At 47.0% G+C, this 26,411-nt stretch overlaps 2 protein-coding genes across 5 annotated transcripts; one reads left to right on the forward strand and one right to left on the reverse strand.

The window, feature by feature from the left end:
• The first annotated feature begins 11 nt into the window (after positions 1-11).
• EIF2B1 (eukaryotic translation initiation factor 2B subunit alpha) lies at positions 12-10,191 on the forward strand. 3 transcript variants are annotated; one of them, XM_046639979.1, is made up of 10 exons: positions 12-134; positions 1,011-1,112; positions 2,217-2,353; positions 2,464-2,580; positions 4,336-4,448; positions 4,998-5,066; positions 6,018-6,093; positions 7,369-7,494; positions 8,161-8,373; positions 9,912-10,191. In XM_046639979.1, exons 1-9 carry the CDS (start codon positions 122-124, stop codon positions 8,323-8,325), a joined length of 918 nt encoding a protein of 305 aa, XP_046495935.1. In that variant the 5' UTR covers positions 12-121; the 3' UTR covers positions 8,326-8,373; positions 9,912-10,191. The 3 variants fall into 3 exon arrangements, with proteins under 3 accessions (XP_046495935.1, XP_046495934.1, XP_046495933.1); XM_046639978.1 differs by lacking the exon at positions 9,912-10,191 and adding an exon at positions 8,581-9,101; XM_046639977.1 differs by lacking the exon at positions 9,912-10,191 and having other exon boundaries at positions 8,161-9,101.
• Positions 9,206-25,499, reverse strand: DDX55 (DEAD-box helicase 55). Of its 2 annotated transcripts, none has more exons than XM_046639976.1 (14): positions 24,928-25,499; positions 22,370-22,420; positions 22,194-22,280; positions 21,190-21,281; positions 21,048-21,110; positions 19,121-19,270; positions 18,363-18,552; positions 15,508-15,590; positions 13,439-13,570; positions 12,200-12,292; positions 11,418-11,532; positions 10,811-10,925; positions 10,193-10,485; positions 9,206-9,964 (listed from the first exon to the last, which is right to left on the reverse strand). In XM_046639976.1, the coding sequence occupies exons 1-14, from the start codon at positions 25,237-25,239 to the stop codon at positions 9,791-9,793; spliced, it is 1,950 nt and encodes a 649-aa protein (XP_046495932.1). In that variant the 5' UTR covers positions 25,240-25,499; the 3' UTR covers positions 9,206-9,790. The 2 variants fall into 2 exon arrangements, with proteins under 2 accessions (XP_046495932.1, XP_046495931.1); XM_046639975.1 differs by having other exon boundaries at positions 10,811-10,979; positions 24,928-25,497.
• Positions 25,500-26,411: the final 912 nt, after the last annotated feature.

The following is a 26,411-nucleotide window of genomic DNA, read 5'->3' on the forward strand; positions in this document are numbered from 1 at the left end:
GGGGCGGGGAGCTGAGCCGCGCGCTGTCAGTCGGTGTGTGTTGGAGTCCGCGCGGTCGCGGGAGCAATCCAGGCGGCTTAGGCTGGTCGGCCCGGTCTGGCTCCGCGGTCCGGAGGGCACCATGGATGACAAGGGTAAATCGGGATGGGACGGACCTGCTGGGCCTGAGCGGAGCCGCGCAGGGGTCCGTCCACCTCGCACCTCCCAGTCTGGGCTCCAGGAGAGGTCACTTTCCAAGCTCAGGCTGCTGGGCTGGAGGTGCTTTCTCTAACACAACTAAATTCATCTCTCTGCGCCTGTATCCGAGAGATGGGTCCTGGGGGTATCCCCAAACATCCCCTTTTCCCCACGCTTTCCAGTGCCCTTCTCCAAAAAAGTGAGATTCGGACGAAGTGTGCAGGTCTTCACAGTCTTGATTTCCTGGTATGTGAAGTATAAGTAAGAGCCCCTGCACTGCTGGATCTGGTACTAGAATCAAAAGAAAAAGGCGTATTTGATGTGCTCATCTGGAATAGTTACCAAGGTGTTTTATTAAGAGGAAAACAAGGACAAACTAATATATGTAGTACCTTTCATGTAAAAAAATAAGAGGGAGGTGGACCTCTACAAACACATACATGTACATATGTATGTAGGTGAATAGGCTTGCCTTCACATAGACTTGTCTGGAGGGGTGCTGAAGAAATTGGTAAGGTGGCTGACTCTGGGATCCTCTCAGCACTTGGGGTCAAGGATAAGAAGAGAATGATCTTTCACTATCATTTGGTGAGGCTTATATTTTATGCCACTGTATGTATACAGATAGCTTTTTAAAAATGAAAGGGAAAGAGCTTGCAAATATTGTCATCTCTATTCCCATCAACATTTACAATGTCCCTGAAGCCAAACACCCTGAAAAGAAAGTGTTTTTAAAATTAGTTTTCTTCTTAAGGTCAAAAATCATTAACAAGCTCTCTGGCCTTACATCCTGCTAAATGAATTTGATGAATCACTTTTTTCTCTCTTCCCAGAGTTAATTGAATACTTTAAGTCTCAAATGAAAGAAGATCCTGACATGGCCTCAGCAGTGGCTGCCATCCGGACTTTGCTGGAGTACTTGAAGAGAGATAAAGGTAAGAGTGTCGTCCTCAAACACTCTGCCTGTTAGGAAAGTCTTCTAATAACTGTTAGAAGTGCAGAAAGTGAGAGATGTCTGCGTGCCTACATAAGGTAATGTAGCCGCAAGCTCAGCTTCTTCCTTCATTTCAGTCCTCCTTTTAACCTGGAGAGAGCCTCGAGATATCATTAAATGGGTGCCCTTTCATAAATGAAATATACTTCGAATCAAGAGTGACCATTTATATCCAGATAACCATGAAGCTTAAATTCTAGCAGTAGTTCAGCTTTACAAGTGTTTATTAAGCTTCTGTCTTGTGCCAGATTCTGTGCAGCTGCTACAAAGAACATTCCAGAATAAATTCTGGTATTAATGTCATTCATTGTCATTGCCTACTGATTCAGGCATCCTAAATGTAAGAGTCTAGGTATAGCATGACATCTTGTATAAGCAAAATAAAGCCTTCTTTAGTCTGAAAGGCTGGCCCAGAGACATATGTCTATAGGACAACCTCCAGTGACTTCCCATTGTACTTAGAGTAACACTCAAACACATAAGGCTCACCTGCACCACCTCACAGACCTCCTGCCGCTGCTGCTTACTTTCCTTTATTCCTTCCACACTGTCTCTCATTGAACTGTGCTTCACCCATGCTGACCTCTCTTTGTTTCTCACACCAAATGTGTTCCCATCTCGGGGCTTTGCATGGTATGGTCTGTGCCTAGAACCTTTCCCACCAGATCTTTATGTGGCTGGATCCTTTCTTAACTCAGGTCTCAATTTAAATAGCCCCAACTCCAAGAGACCATCCCTCTTAACTCTGTCTAACGTAGCTCCACCTTTCTCATCATTCTGCTTTTTTCTGTCATTACAATCTATAATTAAATTGCTTATTTTTCTCTGTGCTTGCTTATTGTCTGCATCTTCCACTAGAAAGGGAGTTCCATCAGAGCAGGGACCCTGTCTGTCTTGTTCGCGGATGTATCTCTGGCATCTAGAATAGTGCCCGGCATAGAGTATACACCCAGTAAAGATTGGTTGAATGAATGAATGAATCGCAGACCCAACAAGGGGCAGTGATACTAAAATCAACATCACATTCCTCGTGTGATCATTGCAGGGGAGACAATCCAGGGTCTGAGAGCAAATTTCACCAGGGCCATAAAAACCCTGTGTGGCGTGGACTCCTCCGTGGCCGTGTCCTCAGGCGGCGAGCTCTTCCTGCGCTTCATCAGCCTTACCTCCCTGGAATACTCTGTAAGCCCCCGCCCTCCCTCGGGTTACCTTTCTGCTTCTCTGTTTGGCTACAAACATTCTCAGCCTTCCCCGGATCTTCCAGTTCCCCTCATTTGGCTCTTCCCTCATAGGATTACTCCAAATGTAAAGAGATCATGATTGAGCGAGGAGAGCTTTTTCTCAGGAGAATATCACTGTCGAGAAACAAAATTGCGGATCTGTGCCATACTTTCATCAAAGATGGGGCGGTGAGTAGGTTTTTACCATGTGTGGGAATTGGGGGCAAGGACTTCGGAGTTAGACCCCTGGGGTAAAATCCTGCCTCTGCCACTTACTTGCTGTGTAACCATGGACAAGTTACTTACCTTCTCTGTGCTGCAGTTGTTTCATCTATTATATAGGGGTGATAATAGTACCTACCTTACAGGGTTGTCATGAGGATTAATGAGATGGTGTGTAAGCCTCTGTACTGTGCCTGGCTCATAGTAAGCACTATATAAATGGAGATATTACAGATGGTTGTCATTTCAAACAGGCAGAGAACAACATTGGGACAGCATGGATGATTCTGGATTTGATAAGGTGTCTTGCTAAAGAAGTATTTTTATTATTGGATATGTACTAAATCTGAATTGAATCAGCACAGAGCAGCTCTCATCCCTGGGTAATACCGACTGTCTTCCTGGTGAAGCGGGGCCCTGGTGTGAGATTTTCTTTTTAACTTCATTTCAAATGCTGTTACCAAGATGCAAAGCTGCCAAGTGTTTGTAAGCGAGGAAAGACAGGAGCTGCAAGTTCAGTCATTCTCCCAGCTGAAGGGCAGTAAAACGGACGCGTCTCCCCCGGCAGCGGACCTCCCTTCTGCCGTCTAAGGCTGCACCGACCATAAAATGACTGACTTGCCTTTCGACTCTGAAAGTTTGCCCTCTGTTTTATATATATATAAAACCTTTTTTATACCTCTTCCCAGCCTTTGAAGTGTGTGATTAAATAAATGACATAAGACATGTGAGGGGAGCGTGTGCAAGAGCCAGTTGCAGACAAAGCCATTTTTAGGCCAGTGGAGCAGGGTCATGACTGCCTCTGGCTGAGGCCTTCTCCTCCCGGCAGACTCGCCGCGCTGCCCGTGTTCTGCGGGCTTCACGTGCTCTGTGTAGTTTAACGTGTAATCCCCAACTGCATCAGCACTGATTCAGACTAAACTTAGAGCAGAGATGCTCAGATTGGAACATACGGATGAAGTACCTGGGGATCTTATAAAATGCAGCTTCTGGTTCAGTAGGTCTGGGGTAGGGCCTGAGAACCTGCATTTCCAACCAGCTCCCACGTGAGACCCAGAAAGGAGCTAGAGGGCTATGTCCGTCCATCTTGCAGCGTACAGTTCTCTGTACTCTATTCCTTATAGGTTGCACGTAAATGTCTACAAACTGTATCTGGCCCGTAAATGGGTTGTGTTTACCTGTGTTTATAGTGTTTATACATTTTTTAAAAATTAGTTAGCCAACATTGAAATTTTAGATTTTCAGCTTCTCTAGAAAAATCCGATGATTTGGCAACAGTGGACCATGTGACAACAGCTGGAGCTTGGCCTGTCTACTTTGCTGCTGGCCCCACCCAGCCCACTGCATTTATTTTATACCAGCTTCCTGGTGCCTATAGGCCCAAACCATGTCTTAGAAATAGGAAAAACAACCCAAAGAGCCTAAAGGGGGCTTCAGATAAAAAGGCTTTGTATCCTGTGAGTGGCACTGTGTGGGGACTCCCCTTCTGTACCTGCTGCGGGAAGGGAAGACCCATGATGTCTTCCTCTGGCAGAAACCTTTCTCAACTTGTATATGGGCTCAAAACCCAGAGTGCCATCCAGGATCGCTTTCTGATTATAGTTGATTTGTGAGAATGCATACAGAAAAGCCTTAGGGTACCAGGAACATGCATTAGAGTGGCCGAGGGTGTGGGGATTGCTGAGACGCTTGCCCTTCTGACAGAGCTGTCTTGGTCCACAGAGAATATTAACTCACGCCTACTCCAGAGTGGTCCTGAGAGTCTTGGAAGCAGCTGTGAGGGCCAAGAAGCGTTTCAGTGTGTACATTACTGAGTCGCAGCCGGATTTATCAGGGCAAGTATCTTTCCATCTGGTTACATGCCCAGCAGTCATTTTAAAGAGCAAACTGAGGGTTAGAATCGTGAGCGGAGCCAGAACATGCCCCCCTGACTTGCCAGTCAGTCAGCATTGCCTTTGCCAGTGCCCACTTCTGCCCCTGGAAGAAAATCACTGTGAATTTGCTGTACGTGGGAATATGGGATCTAGAGGGTTTATTTGGTAGTTAAATCAGAGGAACGGTGAGAGATTGTGTCAATTGAAAGATTTTTACCAAAGAATAGATAATTCACATCTTTATCCAGAAGATAATAAAAGCAAAACTCTTTTTTTCCAAATTTGCTTCTCTTACCCATAGTCCCCAAGAATATAGTTTTCCAGAAACACATACTTCCTTCTAAAGAACCCAAATGCTCATTTTCTTAGTCCAGAGTCTTGGGATCTTCCCCTTAATCCATTAATATTGACTCAGTTTCAAGCTAACATGATTTATCACTGACCAAATTAAGTGACTCGTCATACATCACTATGGGACTTCCTCTGATGTTCTCAAAATGTCATTTTCAGTAAGAAAATGGCCAAAGCCCTCTGCCACCTCAACGTCCCTGTCACTGTGGTCCTGGATGCCGCTGTGGGGTAAGTGTCCAGCTTCCCGGCCACAATCGCTTTTCCTCACCCACTCCCAGAGCTGGCCTGGAGCAGGTTCTGGGTTGAAGGTTTGAGTCCCATTCATAAACCTGCACTGGGAGCGTCCCACCCCTTAATTGATAGCTGCAGTAAACCAGCAAGCGTGTTATAAGGCCCTGATAGTGTACGCAGAAGCCAGGGCTGTAGGCTGGTGGGGAGAGTGGGAGTCGTTTGTCCTATTATGGTGCACTTCAAGAGCCAGGTGCAAAGGCCGGGTCAGGCTCAGCACCTGGGCGCAGTGCTCCTTCCTCACCCGGAGGCGTGGGCTGTCCTCAGTAGCGCTCAGATTCTTTGCCCGTGCGGCTTCACGCCTAAAACCGAGGTCACGTGTCCCGTGGATTGTCAATGTGCCTCACAAGAGAAAATAGGAGTAATAATCTCTTAGAAGGAAAACACATAAGACAAATGATTAAGGAAATTAGGAATGTATTCAAGAGTAAGAATTTTGAAGAATTCTACTAATGCTCATTTTAAAAGGTAAATTAACCCTCACCCTACCCGAAAGATTCTTAAATTACATAACATTTTTCCATCTTCAGATCAGGTTTTTAAATTTTTGTTTTGTTTGTATTAAAATAGAACAGAAAATAGAGTGTACTACACGTAGTAAGGATAAACACTGGGTCGTGAAATTCTTGCTCCAGTTACATGCGTACATGTGCACGTGCGGGTGGCAGTGTGAAGTATACCTCTTACTGTGGGGTTGTCTTCACAAAAGGGTTTAATGCCCCTGGTAACAGAACTGGTAACAGAGCCAAGAGTTGATTGTGCTAAGCGCTCCTCTGAAGAAAGGTAACTATGGGAGGAACTCACCATGATCAAAATGGAATATTAATTTTTCCAGGTGGTGATGCTACTAACAAGAGCCAAGAAAACAGTTGTTTTTTTTAATTTCCTTAGCTACATCATGGAGAAAGTGGATCTCGTCATAGTTGGTGCTGAAGGAGTTGTTGAAAACGGAGGGATTATTAACAAGGTGGGAGCATCGTTCTCCAGAACTCCTTGCTCAAGGCGTGGAGAGCCATTGCCGACCTAGGGCACCAAGACAGCCTCGTCTGTTCTGCTTCCGCGTCTCCTCCTGATTAGCTTCAGGACTTCACCACTGCGTCCAGTTGCTTCCCGGTTCCCATAAGCCATTGCAGTAGTCAGTCAAAGATTAGTCAGGTTTCCTTCTGCTTTGGAGAGTGATCTCTGTAAATTAGGGGAATGTAATTTATACTGACTCAAAATAGGCTTTAACTGAAAGTACGTTTTTAAATTTTTTTAATTGAGCATATTTGACATCAACATGTTATGTTATAGTTTATATGTTGCTTAACATTTGTTTTTTTATGTGTGTGGTAAAATATATATAATGTAAAATTTTCCATTTAATCACCTTTAATGCCACCAGTTCAGTGGCATTAATTACATTGACATTGTTGTGCGGCCATCAGCGCTGTTTTCAAAACTTTTCCATCACCCCAAAGAAGCTGTCACCATTAAGCAAAAACTCCCTCATCCACTCCTGCCCCATCTATTCTCCTTTGTGTCTCTGATTTTGCCCATTCTAGGTACCTCATATAAGTGGACTTGTACAATGTTTGTCCTTTTTGACTCTGGCTTCTTTCACTGAGGGTGTTGTCAGAGTCCGTCCACGTTGTAGCAGGTGTCGCTCCTTCATTCCTTTTTAAGGCTGAATTCCATTCTATTAATGGGTAGACCACATTCTGTTCATTCATCAGTTGATGGACACTTGAATCGTTTCTACCTTTTGGCTCTTGTAAGTAATGGTGCTACGAACATTGGTACAGTGATCATTATGGGTTCCCATTTCCAGTCCATTTGGCTGTGTACCTGGGTGTGGAATTGCTGGGTCATGTGGTAATTGTGTTCAGCTTTTTGAGGAACCACTCTTCTATAGCAGCTGCACCATTTTCCTTTCCCACCAGCACCATACAAGGATTCCAGTTTCTCTACCTCCTGCCAACGCTTGTTGCTTTGTCTTTTAACAATAGCCATCCTAGGAGGTGTGAAGTGGTATCTTGTGGTTTTGAGTTACATTTCCCTAATGACTAAGGATCTTGAGCATCTTTTCATGTGCTCATTGGCCATTTGTGTATCTTTGGAGAAATGTCTATTCTGTTTTCTTTAAAATCTCCTATTGAATTCCAAAGCCAGAATTGCATGTCTCATGTTCACTCATATACTTTGGTGCTTCCTCTTGAGATGTGCCATAAGATCTCACCTTCCATTTTCTCTGACTTCTCAGATCGGAACCAACCAGATGGCCGTGTGCGCCAAAGCACAGAACAAGCCTTTTTATGTGGTTGCAGAAAGTTTCAAGTTTGTACGACTCTTCCCACTAAACCAGCAAGATGTCCCAGATGAGTTTAAGGCAAGAGTTTTACATATTAGAGGGGATATTTGAGTTTAAACTGAAACCTTTGGAAAAATGCAGTGCTGAGAATGTTCCAATAAGTTTATTCACTTCCCGTTCCTATTTTCTCCGACACTTGGGATACAAAGATAAATTTTTGGTTATTGGACTTGAACACACAGAACCTACTTTGTGCCCAGGATTTGTCTTTTGGTCTCTCATTCACTTAAGCAGATATGGGCTGGGAGGCACGGGAAGCTGGTGGCCAACAGTCCAGGCTTTGGAGTCGACTGTCTGGGCTCAGCTCCCATCTACCACTTACTAACCATGTGACCCTGGGCGAGTCCTTTCATTTTAAACTCTGAACTTAGTTATCTGTACAATGGGATTATCAGGGTTATAACGATTCTGAGATTATCCATGGGAAGAGCTTAGCACAGTACCTGGCACATAGTATAAGTTCCCTGTAAATAAATTATCTTGAGACGTCTGGAGGAGTTAATGCAGCACACTAACGAGGGAACACATGGTTTGGGTTTTTTCGTTATCTGTGGCCCTTGGCCACCATGATTTGGCTGACCCGAGCAACACTCTGCCCTCGCGCCGTTTCTGGAGAGCCAGGGCCTCAGCACGTCAGAGCCCTCAGTCTGTGGGGCAGACTAACTATGTTTCCTCTCTCTGCAGTATAAGCCAGATACTCTGAAGTCTGCGCAGACGGGACAAGACCTCAAAGAGGAGCACCCATGGGTGGACTACACCTCCCCCTCCTTGATAACTCTGCTGTTTACAGACCTGGGGGTGCTGACGCCCTCAGCAGTCAGCGACGAGCTCATCAAGCTGTATCTATAACCACTGGATCTTTCCTTGCCAGCGTACAGCTGCTAGAGGTGGGGCAGGGCGAGTACCCACTTGACCCCTCCATGAGCCACGCCAAAACTGAACTGTTTTCTTAATGAAGATCTATGGACTAAGGATTTAAAATCAGAAGTCTTGGAGAATCTTTTTTTATTCATTTCAGTCCTACCTAAAATATGTTCACAGTTCCCCTAAAACCCAACGTAAATAGTGCTTATAGTTTCTAGACACCTTTCATCTTGTTTCCAGAAACAAGTCAGATCATTGGCTACTTGACTAACGATAGAAGACGTGCCCAAGTCCCCGTCCCTTCATCTTCTCTGCACTCCAGCCTCATTTGCCAAAAGCATCAGTTAGAGAGATGCACGTCTAAAAAGCAGGTGTTCCTGACTGCAGCCAGGCGCCGCTTCAGTGACTAACAGCTGCTCAGGACACGTGTTGCATATGGTGCCTCATAGGAAGGCAGGAAACCCTTGCTGAATTCACATCAGGCTTCCAGTGGGGAACGTGAGCTGCCTCCCCTCGACAGGATCAAGCCAAATGGAGTGCAAACTACCAAGAGAACTCAAAGAAGACAGAAACAGCAGTTAGCAGGAGTATCCTGCGTGGCTCACCACTAACGAAGATGCCTTCCAGAACATTTGTAAACTTACATTCTGTATCTGTGAAAGATGGGAATTTAAACATGTTTGGGTCCCGAACAGCTTTTTACAGTTGTACTTGGGAACAAATTCAGCATCTTTTCAAATAAATTATATGCAATATTTTGATACGGTGTTGCATCACTACTACGAGCTGACCCCAGGCCCAAAGCACACTGGCCATCTTGGCAAAGACACTATGCAGCACGTTCACACACTTAAGACACAGTCGATTAGAAGGATATAGTTTATTGAACAGACATAATTTTCTTTCCCAGAAAATGACTTGCTTCCTGTTTTCAGATACTCCCCGATAAGGCAGTACTGGGGACTATTCTTAGAAAAACCCCAGCAACCTCAGCCACCCTGTGCACGTGTTCTGTGCGGTGCATCAAGAGACAACTCAAGTCCAGGGGGAAGGACACCCAGGAGGGCAGGTGCCTGAAAACACAGAAGGATTTTAAAAAGCCTAAAATCAAGTATACGTTAGTATCTTTATGTTAAAAAATAAGTATAAAGTAGCCACAGAAAAATTCGATCTTTAATTACAGGCAACCCATAAAATAAATATTGCCATCTATTATTTACACTCAAGTAATTTTACACTTTCTTCTGTTAGACTTCAAGGCTGGTATGTTTCTAGTAAAATATTCAAGAGTGTGAAGCCCCGCCCTTTCCCCCGTCTGAAAGGACAGCTCTCAGAGACGTGCTGCTGCTCGGGCGTCTGCTGCAGTTCGGATCCGCAGCAGGAGCAGCTACCGGGTGCAGGCCGGCTCCTGCCCTCCCTGCGCTCCTGCCCTGCACCAGAGGCGCCGGCATCAGCAGTCCTCAGAATCTGAGATCCCCAAATCTGCTGTCTTAGCTCTTCTTTTGCCACTTGTCAACAACCCCTTCTCAAATTCTTCTTCAGTAATTTTGCCCTTTTTAAACTTTTTCAAGAGCCTTGTGTCATTCAGAAGTTCCTCCATGTCCTCGTCTTCAATATCCGAGCCCTATGAGAAGAAACCAGCAAACTCCTGAGTTCCTCAGCACCACCGGGCAGGCTGTCATCAGGAACTACATGCTCTCAGACCCGGTCCACACAGCGCATCCCCACCCAAGTCACCACCGTAACAGGAACGTGAGGGCCCCAGCAATTCCTATTAAGATACTACTGCCATAAAATTTGTTCAGAATTCTAAGATGAATATTTAAGTAATAAAGAAAACTGCAAACTTTACCTCTTCTCTTTTCCTTTTTTCATTCATTTTTTTCTTCTTTTCCTTTTTGGCCTTCTGCTTTGACCAAGCTTTATTTTTTATGAATTTTCTTCTCCCTTCATTTGCTGTCTTCTCTTTTCTTTGTTGCTCCAGTAGTTTCTGCCTCTGCTTTTCTCTGATTTTGTCTTTAAAGGGAATGGTGTCTGTGTTAACGTCCACAGGCACAAAATCTGGAAACTGCTTTCCTCTCAGTTCTGGCATCTTGGGCATCCTCAGCAGAGCAAACCCTCGAGCAAGACGAGCAAAATCAAGATCTAATTAAACCAAAACACCAGAATTAGCACACCCAAAATATGGAAGGTCCCTAACAATGTGACTTTATCTAACGAAATGGTCTTAACAGATTGGGTTTAATTAGAATTAAAATAATTACATCTTTACTAAAAAGGAACACTCGGCAGCCAGTGGCCAGTTTATTCTATCTACTCAAATCCTAGAAAGATTTCCTTTTCAATGTTTAGAGAACATTAACCCTGACATATGCCTAACGTTTTTATAAGACAAAGCAATTTCATACTTGTAAGACCATCACGTGTTTAAGATGGTGACACAATTATGTGAGGAAGAAGTCCAACTTACCCTTTAATCTGAAGATGAGGCTGCATTCATGCTTCGCATAAGCCTGGACGTATGACACGAAAGCTTTCATGCCCTTTTCAAACACAGCTCTGTCGGCCAGGGCCATGGACTGGAGCTTTGGAAGAAGGTCCATTGTGTTCTTCTGGAGTTTCATCTCCTGCAGGGGGCACTGCAGAGACCACATTCTCACCTCTAGCTGCAATCTCCTCCCCAAGGCTTCCCCGTCAGAGCCAGTGCCAATAAACCCAAAGGCAAACGATTCATTTTAATCTTAAATCAGAGGACTGGAAGCCCAATCCAACCCAAGTATTCATGGTCCCAAAAGTATTTTAAATTTTTTAAGAAAACTTTAAAATCAAATTTTACATAATCCTGATCTGGAAGTATGGCAACACTAGGCTGCACTCCCAAGTAGTGTCACTCGGCTGGGGCCGGGCACTGGTGCCTCTCCACAGCCTTCAAGCCAGCCACGTTCCCACACTTACAGCCCCAGCCTGGCCCTGTGAGTCTGCAGCCCCGAATCTCAGTTCCAGACCACCTGCTGGAAAAGAACTTTCCCAGCTCCCCCATCACTGGGCGTTCTACATGAAGAGCGAAGACAGCTTACTTTCTGGTTGATTGCAAGGAAATTGATGTATGACTCTTCCATGGGAAGGAGGAACACGAGCGCACTGCCGCCATGGCCAATGCGGGCTGTGCGGCCACAGCGATGCACAAAAGCACTGTGAACACAGGATGGGACATGGTCACCACGTGATGACGGCTGAGCAGAGGACAGACCTGGAGCTGCCAGACACCACAGCTCAATCCCAACCCTGCCGCTTCCTGGTGTTGCCAACCGAAGAGTTGGCGATTAAATATACACTGCAAACCAGACAGGATTTGGTAAGACACTGAACTATAAAACTTTTAAATTTATGCCTATCTGATGATACAGGTAGGATGTGGTCCTAGTAGGAAATTTAGGAAACAATGAAAAGTATAAAAAAGAAAATAAAGATGACATGTAAGCCATCCACCGAAAAGTAACCATTATTATTGCTCAGGAGTTTATATTTACAGGCATTTTCCTATGTTTAGAAGCACTTGTTAGGAATAATTACTTTGGGAGAATAATTGAAATTTCTATATATGGTGTTATGTATTGTTTTTCTTTAAACATTCTATCTTGTGCATTTCTGCAAGAACTTTACAAAGCATTTGAAAATACTTTTAATTACTGCATAATATGGTATCACTATTGACATCCCAATGAGGATTCACCTGTTGGCCTATTTTTGCTACATAAAATAATGTTTTGACAAATGTCATGTTTATCTTCCTCAGGATCCATACTTCGTTAGCCTAGACTCCTCGATGGAGAGAGGGGAACATTCCGTCATGCTGTACCTGGCATTGCTGGGAGGGTCGTACTGCAAAACCCAGTTTACTTCGGGAATGTCTATTCCTCGGGCCATGACATCGGTACACACTAAAATCCCACTAGAAATGAGAAAACACCATTCTGAGTAAGGAGGCCACCATTTCCATCACCATCAAACAGTCTTTACTGATCTCAATGACAACAGGGATATACAGGTTCCAGAATCTCTCACAAAAGCAAGTATTTACTAATAACATTTTGATTTTTTTCCTCCTCCTGAGAATCTCTAGCACTTCACAAATTCCCAATGAAAATAGGAGGTGTGGAGAAGACAGTGAAAGGATCCTTAAAATTAGCATATTTCCACTTGAAGAAAGAAACTGCAGTGGGTCTCATCCTTTGTAGCCCTTGAAAAGAACAAGTGAAATTTTCCCTCTCTGACTGAGGGGTAACAGTCAGTTGTATCACTTTGCCCAAAACAAGTGCTTTTAATGTAGCCAGAATGCTCAGTGATTAAGAAAAACAAAATTAGAGGCCGGCCCCATGGCCAAGTGGTTAAGTTCGCGTGCTCCACTTCAGCAGCCCAGGGTTTCGCTGGTTTGAATCCTGGGCGCAGACATGGCACTGCTCATCAGGCCACGCTGAGGCGGTGTCCCACATGCCACAACTAGAAGGACCCACAACTAAAAATATACAACTGTGTCCTGGGGGCTTTGGGGAGAAGGAGGAGGAGAAGAAGAAGATTGGCAACAGATGTGAGCTCAGGTGCCAATCTTTAAAAAAAAAAATTAATATTTTTATGCCCAAAAAGAATCAAGTCATGGTCATTAAGAGACACAAGTTCCCTGCTCTGTAGTCACTGGCTTGACAGCCAGCAAGCTGGATTTCACGGATTGTTCCAACCGCTCTCTTCACCAGGTCCACAGATAGTGATCAAACCCCCACTGGCCAGGCCCTGGACTAGAAACGGGGGATGCAGGAGTGAACACAATGTCCAGATTCCTGTTCTCATGGAGCTTCAAATCGAGCAGGAAGTCGATAGGTAACTAAGGAAGTCAGTACAGCCGAGTGCAGTGGGGATCAGAGGGGCAGGGGCTCTGAGCACTTACGCAGAGAAGACAGGATAACTGGGTTAGAGGAGGAAGAGGGCTCCAGGCAGGGAAAACAACAGATGCAAAGGCTTAGAGACGGGGAGAAAAGAGCAGGTTCGGGGACCTGAAGAAGTGGACAGCGGTGGAGAGCTGCCATCCAACGAGCCAACCCACCTCGGCAGTTTTCGGAACTCCATGAAGATCTTATTGCGCTTGTATTTCATCTTTCCGTGGATGCACATTATCTTCACGCTCTTCACCAGGGCCTCCAGAGCCTTGCCGTAGTACTCCACACAGGCGCAGGTGCTGCGGGAGGGACAGAGGGCTTAGGTCATTGGCCATCTTAGTCCTTCCACAACGGGCGGGGCAGGGAGGCCACAGCGCCAGGCGCAGCGGAGATGACCCAGTCCTCTTCGGGAGAATGCAGAAGAGAACAACTACGAATATCACCTACAGCCAAGCTCAAATCTGAAAACCCCTCAGCCCACGAAAGGCCAATCTTGACAAAATCCCTTCAACATGAGTTAAAACCCCAAGGATGTGTTCCCACTGTCTAAAGATGTTCTAGCAAGGGGAATTTCCCTGGCCCTCTGAGAAACAAATTAAACTGAAGTAGTCATTCTTAACAAAAACAATGGCATCTTAAATGTAAATAGTTTTATAAGATTTCAAAACACTCCTGCTTCTCTTTTGGGGAACTGCTTCTTCCCCCATTAGTGTGATCCCCAAGGGCGTGGCAGATAACCCAAGTTGACCAATCTGATCCTCTCTCCCAGAATTTTGGACTTGGAGTCGAGTCACCCAAGGACAAAAGGGGGCTGGAGCAGGGTCATCCCAATGAGGATGTGCCCTAGAGAGCCACAGAGCTCTCTGGGGCCGCCCAGATCCAGTCTCCCCTAGGGGCTGGGGACTCAACTTTGTCATTGAGTCTGTGAGCTCGCTATACAGCACCCTTCTAATAAAAGGCTCGCCCTGACCCCCTTTTATTTGGAGGGATTCCAAAGTGATGCCACATCCTTTTGCCGATGAGGGAACTGAAGCTTATGCAGAGGCAGTACAAGTGTGAATGGCAGAGCCAGAACCAGAACCAAGGTCTGATTCCTTCTCCAATCTTCTTCCCACTATACCAGGCTGCAGGATTCCAATTTGGGCTAACTCTTCTCTACTTAAAAACCTCCATCTTAAACATCTGTGCTAAGTGACTGCTCCCAGAGTCTGCACTGTGTCCACCATGAGTCACAGAGGTACATAATAAAGCACTTTTCACACAGAGGGTCACAGCCCAGAGATCCTGAAAGCAATCTGGTGGGTCCTGAAATTGATTTAATGAGTTTGGACCAGCACTGTTTAAAAATTAGAGCAGAAAAGAAGACACGAGAATGCCTCCCACCCAGTCGAGTGCAGTTTTATGAAATCCTTGTTTCAGTTGTGTGTGAGTGTATACACCAGGGTATATTTTTTAACTGTGGGTCAGTATAGCTAATGCATTTTACTGGTGGAATGGCAGATGGAAAAGAAAAAAAATTCTTTTGGTATTGCCGAAAAACAACGCCACAGGTATATTTGAGGAGGGAAAAGCAAACTCAAAGAACACACACATCTATCCCTATCTTGCATTTGGACAACAGGACAAAACCCCACAGGGGCAGACACTGGGCTGGCTGACCAAACACCGTTCCCCACCACCTCCTCCTCGGCCTCCCTCACCACAGAGGCTGGGACAGCTCCACATTTTCTCTGCTCTCTTGAACTGAGCGGCTGTGGGTGACCCACTTTTGCCCAGAAAATGAAAGCAGAAGTCAGCTAGGGAGGACGGGTTTCTGAGAAAGCTTTTTGTCCTTCTGATTAAAAAGGATGGATAGAGCTAACACTGCCCTTCTCGCCCCCTCTGCCTTTCCTCCTTTATCTGCTTTCATTGCAGACGGGATAGAGGGTGTGACGGCGGTCATCTTGAAACTATGAGGTGACATACAAGAAGGGGCCAAGACAACTGCAGAAACATGGGCCTTGACATTGCTGAGACATAAACCAATGCCAGGAACCACCTACCTCTGGACTTCTTTTTACAGGAGAAAAATAAACTCCTCCTGCTTGAGCCATAGAAGTTGGGTTTTCAGTTATTTGCAGCCAAAAGCATTCCTTACTGAGAGAATCATCCTAAATGGACTTCTAAACCTGAGAGCTACATACATCTGGGTGTAGCTGAGCCCCGAGTCTCCTACCACAGAGTCCACAATGATTACCTGAAGAAGACCAGGTGTTTTTCCTGCTTATGATTGCGAAGAAAATGTACCAGCTGATTAAATTTCTCATCTGCTTTACATACCTACAAAATAAAAAGGAAAACTAATCACATAAAAACAAATTTATTGACAGTAACAATCCCCATAGCTATTTTGAGTTTCAGCCTTAAATTTTAAGGAATCTGATTTCTTCCATGACTTTAGTAGAATGTTGATCAGTCTGCCCGGCTCAGAACAAACATCACCGTGAGCTGCTGACACATACAAGTCACAAATCATGTAAGTGAGACACACAGTCATCTAAAGCAGTCATTCCAAATCCCAATATACAGGCAGCCACCATGCCAGCCACACCATCTCCAGGGTAGATTTTTTTTTAATGCAGGTTCCTGGGCACAGCATACAGATTATGATTCAGGAGGTCCAGGTGTGGACCCAAGAATCCATATCATTTAAGAGCGCCCAGGAGATTCTGATGCACAGCCAGGTTCAGAAATCACTGCTCTAAAGTGAACATAGGTTTCCAGAAAGGAATGTACATAATGAATGTAAAGACCTCCATGGAGACGGACTCCAGCCTCTGAATAAGAATGCTCCGTTCAGGCCTAAACTGGAGAGGAAATCCACCTGGATGCATTCCCTCTTTTTTACCAAAACCAAGTGCTCAGTGGGGAAGTTCTTCTCACACACTCAGACATCTCTAAATGCAATCACTTAAATGAGTGCAAACAGCAGAACGCAACAGCAGCCACAGTGGGTGTCTAAAGCTAACATTTGTTAGTGCTTGCTGTGTACTCAGCACTGGCCTAAAAACCTCCATCTGTATTAACAGATTAATCCTCACAACAACCCTATGACGTGGGTACTCCTAGACCCCATCTTACAGGCAACGACCTGGTGAGTTCATCTAATTCAGGTAGTAAGGGCTGAAGCCAAGATATGCACCCACGCTCTTAACCACTACCCCATCTACTGGACCCCTCCCTCTGCCTGGAAGAGCCAGCCTCCTGCCTTTACAACCCAGCCTCAGAAATGTCAACGTCGAGGGTGACTCCCACTTCACATGAGCCTGTCGGACTTCAGCAGCATCCTCCAGGCAGCTGCACTAGAGGTGGTTTCTGACTGCAAACCTGTTCTACCTTCAATTCCCCCATGAACTGACACAAAGGACAGCAGACTCGTCACCCTTACAGTCCACAGCAACAGACACTGGTTTTTAAACCAGCCCACTTCTTTGTGAACATGTGGCTGTATTCACGAGCTGAGGAGCCCCTGTTGGCCAAAAGCAAAACCCTAACCCTGGCTGGCGATTTAGAGGTGGCTTGTCAAGACGTGACACTGGCCTGTGGGTTCTCCTGGTTCCCAAATAGTGCTGCCACCCTGGCTGGCCGTGCTCTCTGGATGCCTCCTAGCCCATCCCAGCAACGGGAGGAACGGAAGAGGGTGGCCTCGTTACTAAATAATCACATTTCCAAAAGCCCCCACTGCCCGGGGAGGAACCTACAGGTAGACAGAGAGGGTGGAGTGCTGCAAAATCAGCAATTCCCAGCTGCAGGTCAAAACTACCCAATATCCAGCTCGCAAAGCAGCAGAACGCTGTGGCCTAACAAAGTCTCCTTCGGAGTGAGCCTATCATGTGATTTCCTGTGTGTCACCTGCATGTCTGGCTGTGCCCTTCTCTAACTCAGGACCCAGTGTTTCCCGTGCCTGCACCCAGCACACCCCATGCACGTGTATAAACAGTTGATCGCTTGGGGGTAGGTGGTCCATACACACTGTCCTTGGAGACTATGCTTAAAATACCTTTCTGCCCACGTTAACTTGCTTACTCACTTACTTGTTGAATGACGAGTATGACCACCCATACCATTTGTCCTGGCTCTCTCCCCAAATGCACTTTAAAATGTGCCACTGGATATCACTTTATAGATTTACTTTCCTAGAAAACTGCAAGCTAATCCCTAGAGCACCTGTCATCATTACTGTTTGCTTGTTTGTTTTAACTGCTAAGAGTTGCCTTATGTTAGTGGGAACACTGTATACCATGTTGATAAAACATACAGACAGTGAAGTTAAAAAATTAAGGAATCATTTTTCGAGTAAGTAGAAACACAAAAATCTAATCAACTGCTAAAACCATTATTACAGTTGATCGTTTAAAAGGAAAAACAGAACTAAGCTTATTGAAAGCAGTTTAAGTCAAAAAAAATTAAGTTTTTTCAATAAACTGCTTTGGGTAGAATACTTGTTTCATTTTTTCCCAAGCTTTATTGAGATATAGGTGGCAAATAAAAACTGTAAATATATTTAAGTATATTACTATATTAAAAACATCTATATCTAGGGGCCAGCCCAGTGGCGCAGCGGTTAAACATGCACATGCTCTGCTTTGGCAGCTCGGGGTTCATTGGTTTGGATCCCAGGTGCAGACATGGCACCGCTTGTCAAGCCCTGCTGTGGTACGCGTCCCATGTATAAAGTAGAGGAAGATGGGCACGGATGTTAGCTCAGGGCCAGTCTTCCTCAGCAAAAAGAGAAGGATTGGCGGCAGATGTTAGCTCAGGGCTAATCTTCCTCAAAAAAACAAAAAAAATCTATGTCGATATTTAAGGTGTACAATGTAATGACTTAATATACATATACATTGTGAAATGATGACCACAATCAAGTTAATTAACACATCCGTCACCTCACATAGTTACCCTTTTTTTGGTGACAACACTTAAGACCTACTGTCTTAGCAAATTTCCAGTATACAACACAGTATTGCTAACCACAGTGCCCACGCTGTCCCTCAGACCCACTATCGTTATTACTGACCGCAGGAACCAGTGAGAAGCAGCTCCAGGGCTCACCATGTAGTAGTTCTCCAGGCGGGAGGGGGTCTTCTGGGTGCTGCTGGCGGCCAGGCCCTTCTCCTTCACGGAGATGCGGACAGGGTTCCGGAGGCCGGCTCTCACCAGGTTCTCCACTTCCTGCGTCTGAGTGGCAGAGAAAAGGCCGGTTCTCCTCTGCTTTGGCAAAAACTCCAGGATGGTGTTTATGCTAAAAAAGAGGGCTCAACCTTAACCCCCTCATTTATCAGCATCATCAACAAATAGTGTGTTATGATACTAAACAGGTATTTAAAAAGACTGGAAGAGAAACTATCACAATATTTAGAGTTGCTATTACTGGAAGGTGAGATTATGGGTGATTTTTATTTCTTCTTTATACTCTCATTTTTCCAAGCTTTCTCCAATATAAGCATATAATTATACTTTTATAATATAGGGCAGTGAAAAGAAGAGAGTGCAATTAAGACACAAAACTTTTTGAGACTAAAAACCATTAAACCGTACCCTTTAAAGGGGTGAATTATATGATATCTGAATTATATCCCAATAAAGCTGTTTATTTGAGAAATACACAGACACAAACCTTTTAAGAAACCATGAAGGAAAATGCATCTTAAGAAAAAAGAACTGGAATTTAAATTGTGAGGTAGAATTTGAAAGGCCAAACAACCGAATGATTTGAAACTCAAACGTGGCTAATAAAGACAGGAAGTAATAAAGGAATTCTGTTTTGCTCTCCTTTGGACCCAAAGCTGGTGAAGTCCTAAATCCAGTACCTTGCCTCAAACCCCATGTCCAGAAGTCTGTCTGCTTCATCCAAAACCAGGACATCAAGGGCCCGCACACAGCTGGCCAGATCCAGGCCCTCGGCCTTCCTGCGGAACATGTCCTCCAAGCGGCCTGGAGTCGCCACGATGATGTTCCCACTTGGAAAACAAGGTTGACATTTACTGCACTCTCTGGGTCTTGGGAATATTTATGATTCCAAATACCAAGTTTTGTATCCCCCAAGGGTCACCTCAATCCCAGGGAAGAGAAAGAAGAGCAGAGAGTGGGAGGAGAGTGTGCTGCAGGGGAAGCTGGGCCGCGAGGGGGCAGATCTGGGTTCCAGGCTAACACCTAGGCCGGGTCAGCAAACTCTGGCCCATCGGCCGAATCCGGCCCCCAACTGTTTTTGTGACATTTTATTGCCACACAACACTTCATTCACGTGCTGTCTGTGGCGGCTTTCACAGTACGACAGGAGAGCTGAACAGCTGTGGTCCAGCAGCACAGACTGTGAGGTCCACAAAACTAAAATATTTACCGTCTGTAAAAACAGAAGAGGTTTGCCAACCCCTGACCTAGAGCAAGTTACTCAACCACTTTGGGCCCCAGGTAACTCAGCTATAAAATGAGGGTGTTAACAGAATGAGCGAGAATTTTAGGTAACGATGACAAACTGGCAGACTGAAGGCCAAACGTGACCCCATAAATTGGCTGACCTTCAAGATGGTTTTTTCTGAAATGTGAATCATGCCAACAGTTTAAAAAATCTGGAGATCACACACAGAAACCTACCACTCCACATTCTTTTTAAAAAATTCAAAATTTGGCAATACTGAGCTGAGGGTCCTGCAAGACAAGTACCAGCTGGAGACGAGTATCCGGGTATAAACTAGCCAGTCCCTCCCATCCGCACCTCCTCACATTTATCCTCACACGTTGATATTAGCCTGCGCCCTGGAGGAACCTGAGTGGGGGACTCCTGCTGGAAAGGATCTCACGTTATAGCTGGGACAGAGTGAGCACTCAATGAAGGACAGATCTCTTTATTAAGGTTCACTAACAACCTGGGCTCAAAACCTATCACTGCTCATTTCAAACCTTATTCATGGCGGGACTGAGTAAAATCCAAAGGACTGATGGCCACCATGTACTTCAACACTTATTCTGAGTGCTTACTAAACGCCTGCTGCGTGCTTAGCCCCACGCTAAGCTCTGAAGATAAAATGCTGCAAGACAGACACCACCCCGACTTTCCCGAGCCCCCCAGCGATAGGGAAGAGGCCAGCCCACACAGGACCCAGGAGAAAGCCAGGTCACCACAGCAGCGCCAGGCTTGGGTGGGAGGGTGGTGGCAGTGGAGAATGGAGGCCTCGCAGGCCCTGTACAAACATTAGCATCTACCCTAAGGGCCAGCAGGAGCCACTAAAGAGTTTGCAATGAGTGAAGTGGCCTGAAAAGGCCACTTTGGTTGCTATGTGGAGAGTGGAGTATAAGAGGGCAAGAGTCAAAACACAGAAGAGAGAGCAAGCTGCTGCAGGAGCCCAGGAGAGAAATGAGCGGGAGAGGTGGCGAGGGAGAAAGGGTGATGGTTGGAGAGAGGCTTTGGAGAGGAAAGGAAGGATTTGGTGATGGTTAACTGTGAGGCGGGAATGGAGGGGACGGTGAGGTGTCAAGGCTGACTCTCAGACTTCAGGAGCACACCTGCATAGACAGATGGACGGGAAACTCCAGAGGACGGGCACGTCTGGGGAGGAAAATTCCAAGCCACATTTAGACATTTTTGCAATGGCTGTGAGATGCCAGGCAGGTAAGTGGCATCTGTGGGTCTGAGGCTCAGGGCGAGGTCAGGGACCACCGTGGGAGGGATGAGACCACTTAGATCACACACTGATTCCTGTTGGGTTCAGTGCCGAGAGCAGAAGCAAGCAAACTTACCCCTGTTCCTTAAACCTCGCAACATCTTCTCCAGGATTCCTGCCTCCAATCCAGAGAATCTGGCTAAAACAAGAAACAGGTGTTGGAGCAAGTCAGGCAAAATCAAAGCTGGTGGCTAAGAGAGACACTGCATCCGAGTTACCTGAACTGCGGGAAGGGCTTCGTGAAATGCGACAGGACCTCATCTATCTGAATAGCCAGCTCTCGCGTGGGCGTGATGATGATGGCTCCCACCTGCCCACGTGAGGGGACGAACACGATGAGCAGTGCTCCGGGCTCGCAGAGCTGAACACACATGCCCCGCACCCTCCACCTCACAGAGGAAATCCCCAGAGAAGCAGCACTTCCTGGGCTTTTCCAGCAGCATCTGGTCTCAGTGCACATCAACTCCCTTGAATTTCAGTCAGCTCTCATTATTTGCAGTAGTCCTGTTCCATAAAGTCACCACGAACACCGAACTAGCGAATACTGAACGACTGCTCCCAGGGCAAATACAGGGTTAGGTCCCCGCCAGCCTCCGCTCACATTTCTGTCACCCGATCCACACATAACCTGGTTTACCTGTGCTTCTGTTTAAAGACGCCTCGCTCAATACATACTGTTGATTCACTAACGTTGAACTCTCTGCCAGAAGCACTGTCACTCGCGCCTGGACAAAGCTCATCTAACCCAAGTGTTTTCTCTCCGAGGCCCAGCACAGCCTCCCTGCTCTCAGGAACACTAGGCGGCGCTTCAGTACCATGTTTGGGGGCCATTTTAACAGTGAAACCACCAACAAAAATGCAAAAATCATGGCAGTCAGGAGACCATGAAAATGACACCTGTTTACAGCTGAAACAAGAAGGCCGAGCGCTGCCTGGTTCACACTCAGCTGGGGACGTGCACATCAGGCAACTCCAATTTCTCACTGCTCTGCACAAGTCCGTGAATGAGCACGAAAGCACAGAGGGTACTGATTTGGGGGCTCCGAATAAGTTTTAATGAATAGGCAAATTCACAAATACAGCATCCTACAGTGACTGTATGAGGATACAATACAGTGACTAATGAGGATAGACTTTCTTTCCCCCCAAGCTTTTGACTAGCTTCTTACTCAACTGTGAACTCTCCCATGAGTAAGTGAAATATATCACCGGCTCTCCTCACCTGACTCTTTTTTAACTTCTCTTCCCTTCTCAGAAGAATCTCCAGGATGGGGATGACAAAAGCGAGGGTTTTGCCACTACCTGTGACCTGCGGGGGAGAAAGTCTTGGTTGGCTTCCCCTCACGGTTCACTCTGGAGGGAAGGCAGGAGGGCGCTGGCCTGACACGAGGTACTCACCGCTTCTGCAGCAACGTCTTTGTTTTTCAGGAACAGAGGGATGGTTGCAGACTGAAGAGAGAGATGGCAAAGCACTGGTTAGAGAACGCCAGGACTCCAAGGATGAGGCCAAAAGCCCTAGAACCTACGGGGTGGCCTCGGTGGATCCCACCACAATGTGGACTCCGAGTGGAGTCACCACAAGGCACCCCAGAGGGGTGGGCTCCAAGGTAACAAGTCAAGGGTGTCTGCACAGACGGTGTGGAGGGGAAAGCGGGCTGAGATGGGATTCGGGAGTCCTGAGTTCTAGCCCTGCCTCGCCTACCTTTCCTCTCTGGACCAGGAAGAGTTTGAAGACACTGAGTTTAAGGTCCCTTGCAGCTCCAGTATCAGAGAACAATGCTTCAAGTAAGCCTTCTCATTGTAAACACTGCGCAGGACCTCCAGCGTTACGAGAAGCCTGGCCCTTTGCTTTCAGCCATCAGTGGCTAAACTGGAAGCAGACATAGGTTGTGGCTTTGAGGTGACCCCTCCAGGATTCCACTCCTGGTCCCCAGAGCCTGAGCTCACCCCATCACAGCACATGTCGGACTTTTCTAACTGTCTCTGCACAAGGGGTTCTCAATCTAGGTGATTTCTGTGCCCCCAGGGAACACCTGGCAATGCGGGGGGCGGGGGGGGGGGGGAGTATGTACTACTAACACCTAGTAGGCAGAGGCCAGGGATGCTGTTAAACAGCCTACATGGCGCAGGACAGCCCCCACAGCAAAGAATTACCCAGTCCAAAATGTCAACAGTGCAGAGACTGAGAAACCCTGCTCTACGCCACTGCTGTCCAACAGAAATATGAGCCACACAGGTGATTTTAAATTTCTAGTGGCCATGTTAAGAAAAGTAAAAGGAGGTTAAATAAATGTAATGATACCTTTTATTTAACCCAATCTATCCAAACTATTCTCACATCAACATGTAATCACTATTTTTAAAACTAATGAGATATTTTCTATTCTTCATCATACTTAGCCTTTGAAATCCACTGTGCATTCTACACTCAGAGCACATCTCAATTTGGACTCCCCATATTTCAAGTGTTCAATAGCCACATGTGTCTAGTGACCACCATAGTGGACAGCACAGTCGGAGACGAACCACCTCTGATGGCAGACTGGATCTCGTTTGCATACATTCCCAAGGCCTGGCACACGGCCCTCCCAAGTTTTATCTCCAGCCCTGCCTGCTGCCTCCACGGCTTTCCTGAGGATCTCATCGGCATCTCAACTGAACATGTCAAAACAGAACTCTCCTGAATTTCCCTCTGAAATTCACATGTCACCACTCCCAGCCTTCCTCATCTGGGTAAATGGTACCACCATCCACTCAGCCAATAAGGACACCACCCTCAGAGTCCCCCTAGATTCCTCTTTCAAGGAACGCTAAAGCTGTCTCAACCTTGACGTCTCCATGTCCACTGCTTCCTCTCTACTCCAAGCCACCACCTCTCTCACTGGACAACGGCCTCCCAACTGACACCCTCGCTTCTTCTCTTAATGCTCCAAAGTCCGTTCTCTACACATCAGTCACATCCCTTGCCTCTTGCACAGCTTCCCATGTAAGATGTCTTCCCACTGCATTTAGAATCCAAGCCAAGCTCCTACATGACCCTGCACAACCTGGACCCCGCTTTCCTCATCTCTTACACTACTCACCATGCTCCAGCCAGAAAGGCCTTCTTTCTGTTCCTCCAAGCTCACTGTCCAGCCCCAGGACATTTGCACTGGCATTTCTCGCTGCCAGAATCCCCCTTCATCACCCCACAGCCAGCTCCTTCCCAATCATTCAGGTATCAGCTCAATGACACCTCCTAAGAGAGGCCTTCCCCAACACCCTGTCCTACCTCCTATCCTGTCCCTTCTTGTCACTATCTACCACATCAGTCTGTTTTGGCTCCTTCATAACACTTAGGAGCTGAAATTATCTTATTCTATTACTCCTTTCTCTCTTCCCTGCATTAGAAAATAAGGCCCGTGAGTGGGGACCAACACTGCAAAACCCCCCCAGAGCCTAGAAAAGTACCTGATACGTTTGTTGAGTACGTCCTCAACAAACATTTCTTGAATAAGCTGGACGCTTCACTTAGCCCACATAACAACAACAGCAGGTAATATTTATGAAGCTCCCATAATGCGTCCAACACTGTCTTATGAAATTCCCACAATAACCGTATGAGGCAGGTAATATTCTGGTCATTTCACAGAGAAGGGAAATGAAGCACAGAGAGGTTAAGTCTTTTGCCAGAGGTGCAGAGCCAGGATATGAACTAGGCACTGAGGCCCCAGCGCCCGGGGGTGGGGAGGAGTGAAGACCCGGGCACAGGTGCGCCGCCGCCTGCCTCCTCTGCCTGCCCGGATCAGTAGCCAGCGCGGCATCAGTGGAGGCTGGGCGGCAGACGCCCCGGCTGGCGGGGAGAGAACCCCAGGATGCGAGCCTGATGCTCACACCTGCCGGCCACGTCCCACTAAGCGGGTGCCTGGCATCCGCCCCTGCGCGCCGAGGACCCTCCTCCCCGGCCGCGCCGGTACCTGCACCGGCGTCATGTACGGGAAACCCAGCTCCTGCAGCACACCCAGCACCCCCGGGTGCAGCGGCACCGGCAGCGACTCCCAGGACCCCTCCGTCACGTGCTCCATAGCGCGCCGCAGCCGCCAGCCGGACGCCGCCGGGGCGCCGCCAGCAAGCACTTCCGCTTCCGGCTGCCGCCAAGGCCGGGCGGGAACCGTGCTCGAGCCGCTAAGTTCCGGAGGGCGGGGAAAACGCCTTCGCGTCTGGAGGCCGGGAAGCCGACCGCGGGCGAACGAAAGCGGGCGGCGGGGGCCAGGCGGCAGTAGTACCATCCGTCCCGCGCAGCCTCGGTGGCTCGGGGCACCTTCCCACAGCGAGCGGGAGCTTCGGCGGGAGGGATTCTGCCCCGGAGCGCCCACGTTTCCCGCCCGTCGGAGGCAGGTGGCAGCACAGCCCCGCGTCCTGGCCGAAGGACAGCTCCGGAGCTCCAGCCCGACAGACACCTATCCGAACTAGGGCTGATGGGGGACCCACTGCCTGGGGCACAATAAATGTTGGTTGAGTTCGGAGGAACAGGAACACTCGTCCCGTCCCGTGCTCGCTCTTGGTGGGCCGTTCGTCTGTCGGCGCGCATTCACTCAGCAAGCTCCTGCTCACCACCTCCCACGTGCTGGCCCCGTGAGCACGCGTCGCCTCCAGCCCGTGCGCGCGGCTGGCTCCCTTACAGCCGTCAGGTCCTCACACACGTCATCCCAGCGACGCCTGCCTTTCCTAATCACTAAAACCGCTTACCCTGCTTTACTTTGCTCCATAGCACTCAACGTGAATAATATGCCATATAATTCATGTATTTATTAGGTTCACCTCCCCCTACTAAAAGGTAAATCCCAGGACGATGGGGATGTTTATTTTCTTTATCCCAGTGGCTACAACTGGTAGCACACTCAAGTATTTCCGGAGATGAATAAATGGGTCTAGGACTCATGCAGACTCCAGCCATCTCAGACCAAACGAAGGGAAAGATGATAGCCTGAGGCAACATTTTCACTGAAATACCACCATCCCATCCTCAAAATACCTTTGACAACTGTTTCATAAAGTGGGACTTCCACAGACAGCTGTGAAAGCAAACGCAAGTCTGTATCCTTATTTCCAAAATGAGGATTCTAACAGCAGTGGCGGTTTTGAGGAATAAAGCAGACAAACGGCGTAAAGCACGCAGCATGGCGCTAGGACCCTACACGCGGCTCAGTAAATGGCCGTTTCTTTTATTGCCAGCAGGCCCCTACTGGAATGCAGGACAAGGAACCGTCTCTAAAGGCAGAGACCTAGTTTCTGGTTCCATCAATCACTCTTCATTTGGGAGCCTTGGGCAAATCATTTAATCCGCCTTAAACTTACTTCCCACATCCATAATCCAGGTGGTCGAGTGAAAGTAACTCAAACATTTTTCTATCCAAATGAAAAAAATACTTAAGATGTTAACAATGACCAATCAAAAAAA

The sequence above is a fragment of the Equus quagga genome, chromosome 15 (genome assembly GCF_021613505.1).
Source record: "Equus quagga isolate Etosha38 chromosome 15, UCLA_HA_Equagga_1.0, whole genome shotgun sequence".
NCBI classification, from domain to species: Eukaryota; Metazoa; Chordata; class Mammalia; order Perissodactyla; family Equidae; genus Equus; species Equus quagga.

Bases quoted from the DNA above. Each gene is read 5' to 3' on its own strand.
- EIF2B1 (XM_046639979.1), top strand. The intron at 2,354-2,463 runs GTAAGCCCCCGC...CTTCCCTCATAG, and splicing joins TTACCTCCCTGGAATACTCT to GATTACTCCAAATGTAAAGA. The intron at 2,581-4,335 runs GTGAGTAGGTTT...CTTGGTCCACAG, and splicing joins CTTTCATCAAAGATGGGGCG to AGAATATTAACTCACGCCTA.
- DDX55 (XM_046639975.1), bottom strand. From the start codon at position 25,239: ATGGTACTACTGCCGCCTGGCCCCCGCCGCCCGCTTTCGTTCGCCCGC. The intron at 22,281-22,369 runs GTGAGTACCTCG...TCTCCCCCGCAG, and splicing joins AAGACGTTGCTGCAGAAGCG to GTCACAGGTAGTGGCAAAAC. The intron at 10,486-10,810 runs GTAAGTTGGACT...TGGTTTAATTAG, and splicing joins CCTCATCTTCAGATTAAAGG to ATCTTGATTTTGCTCGTCTT.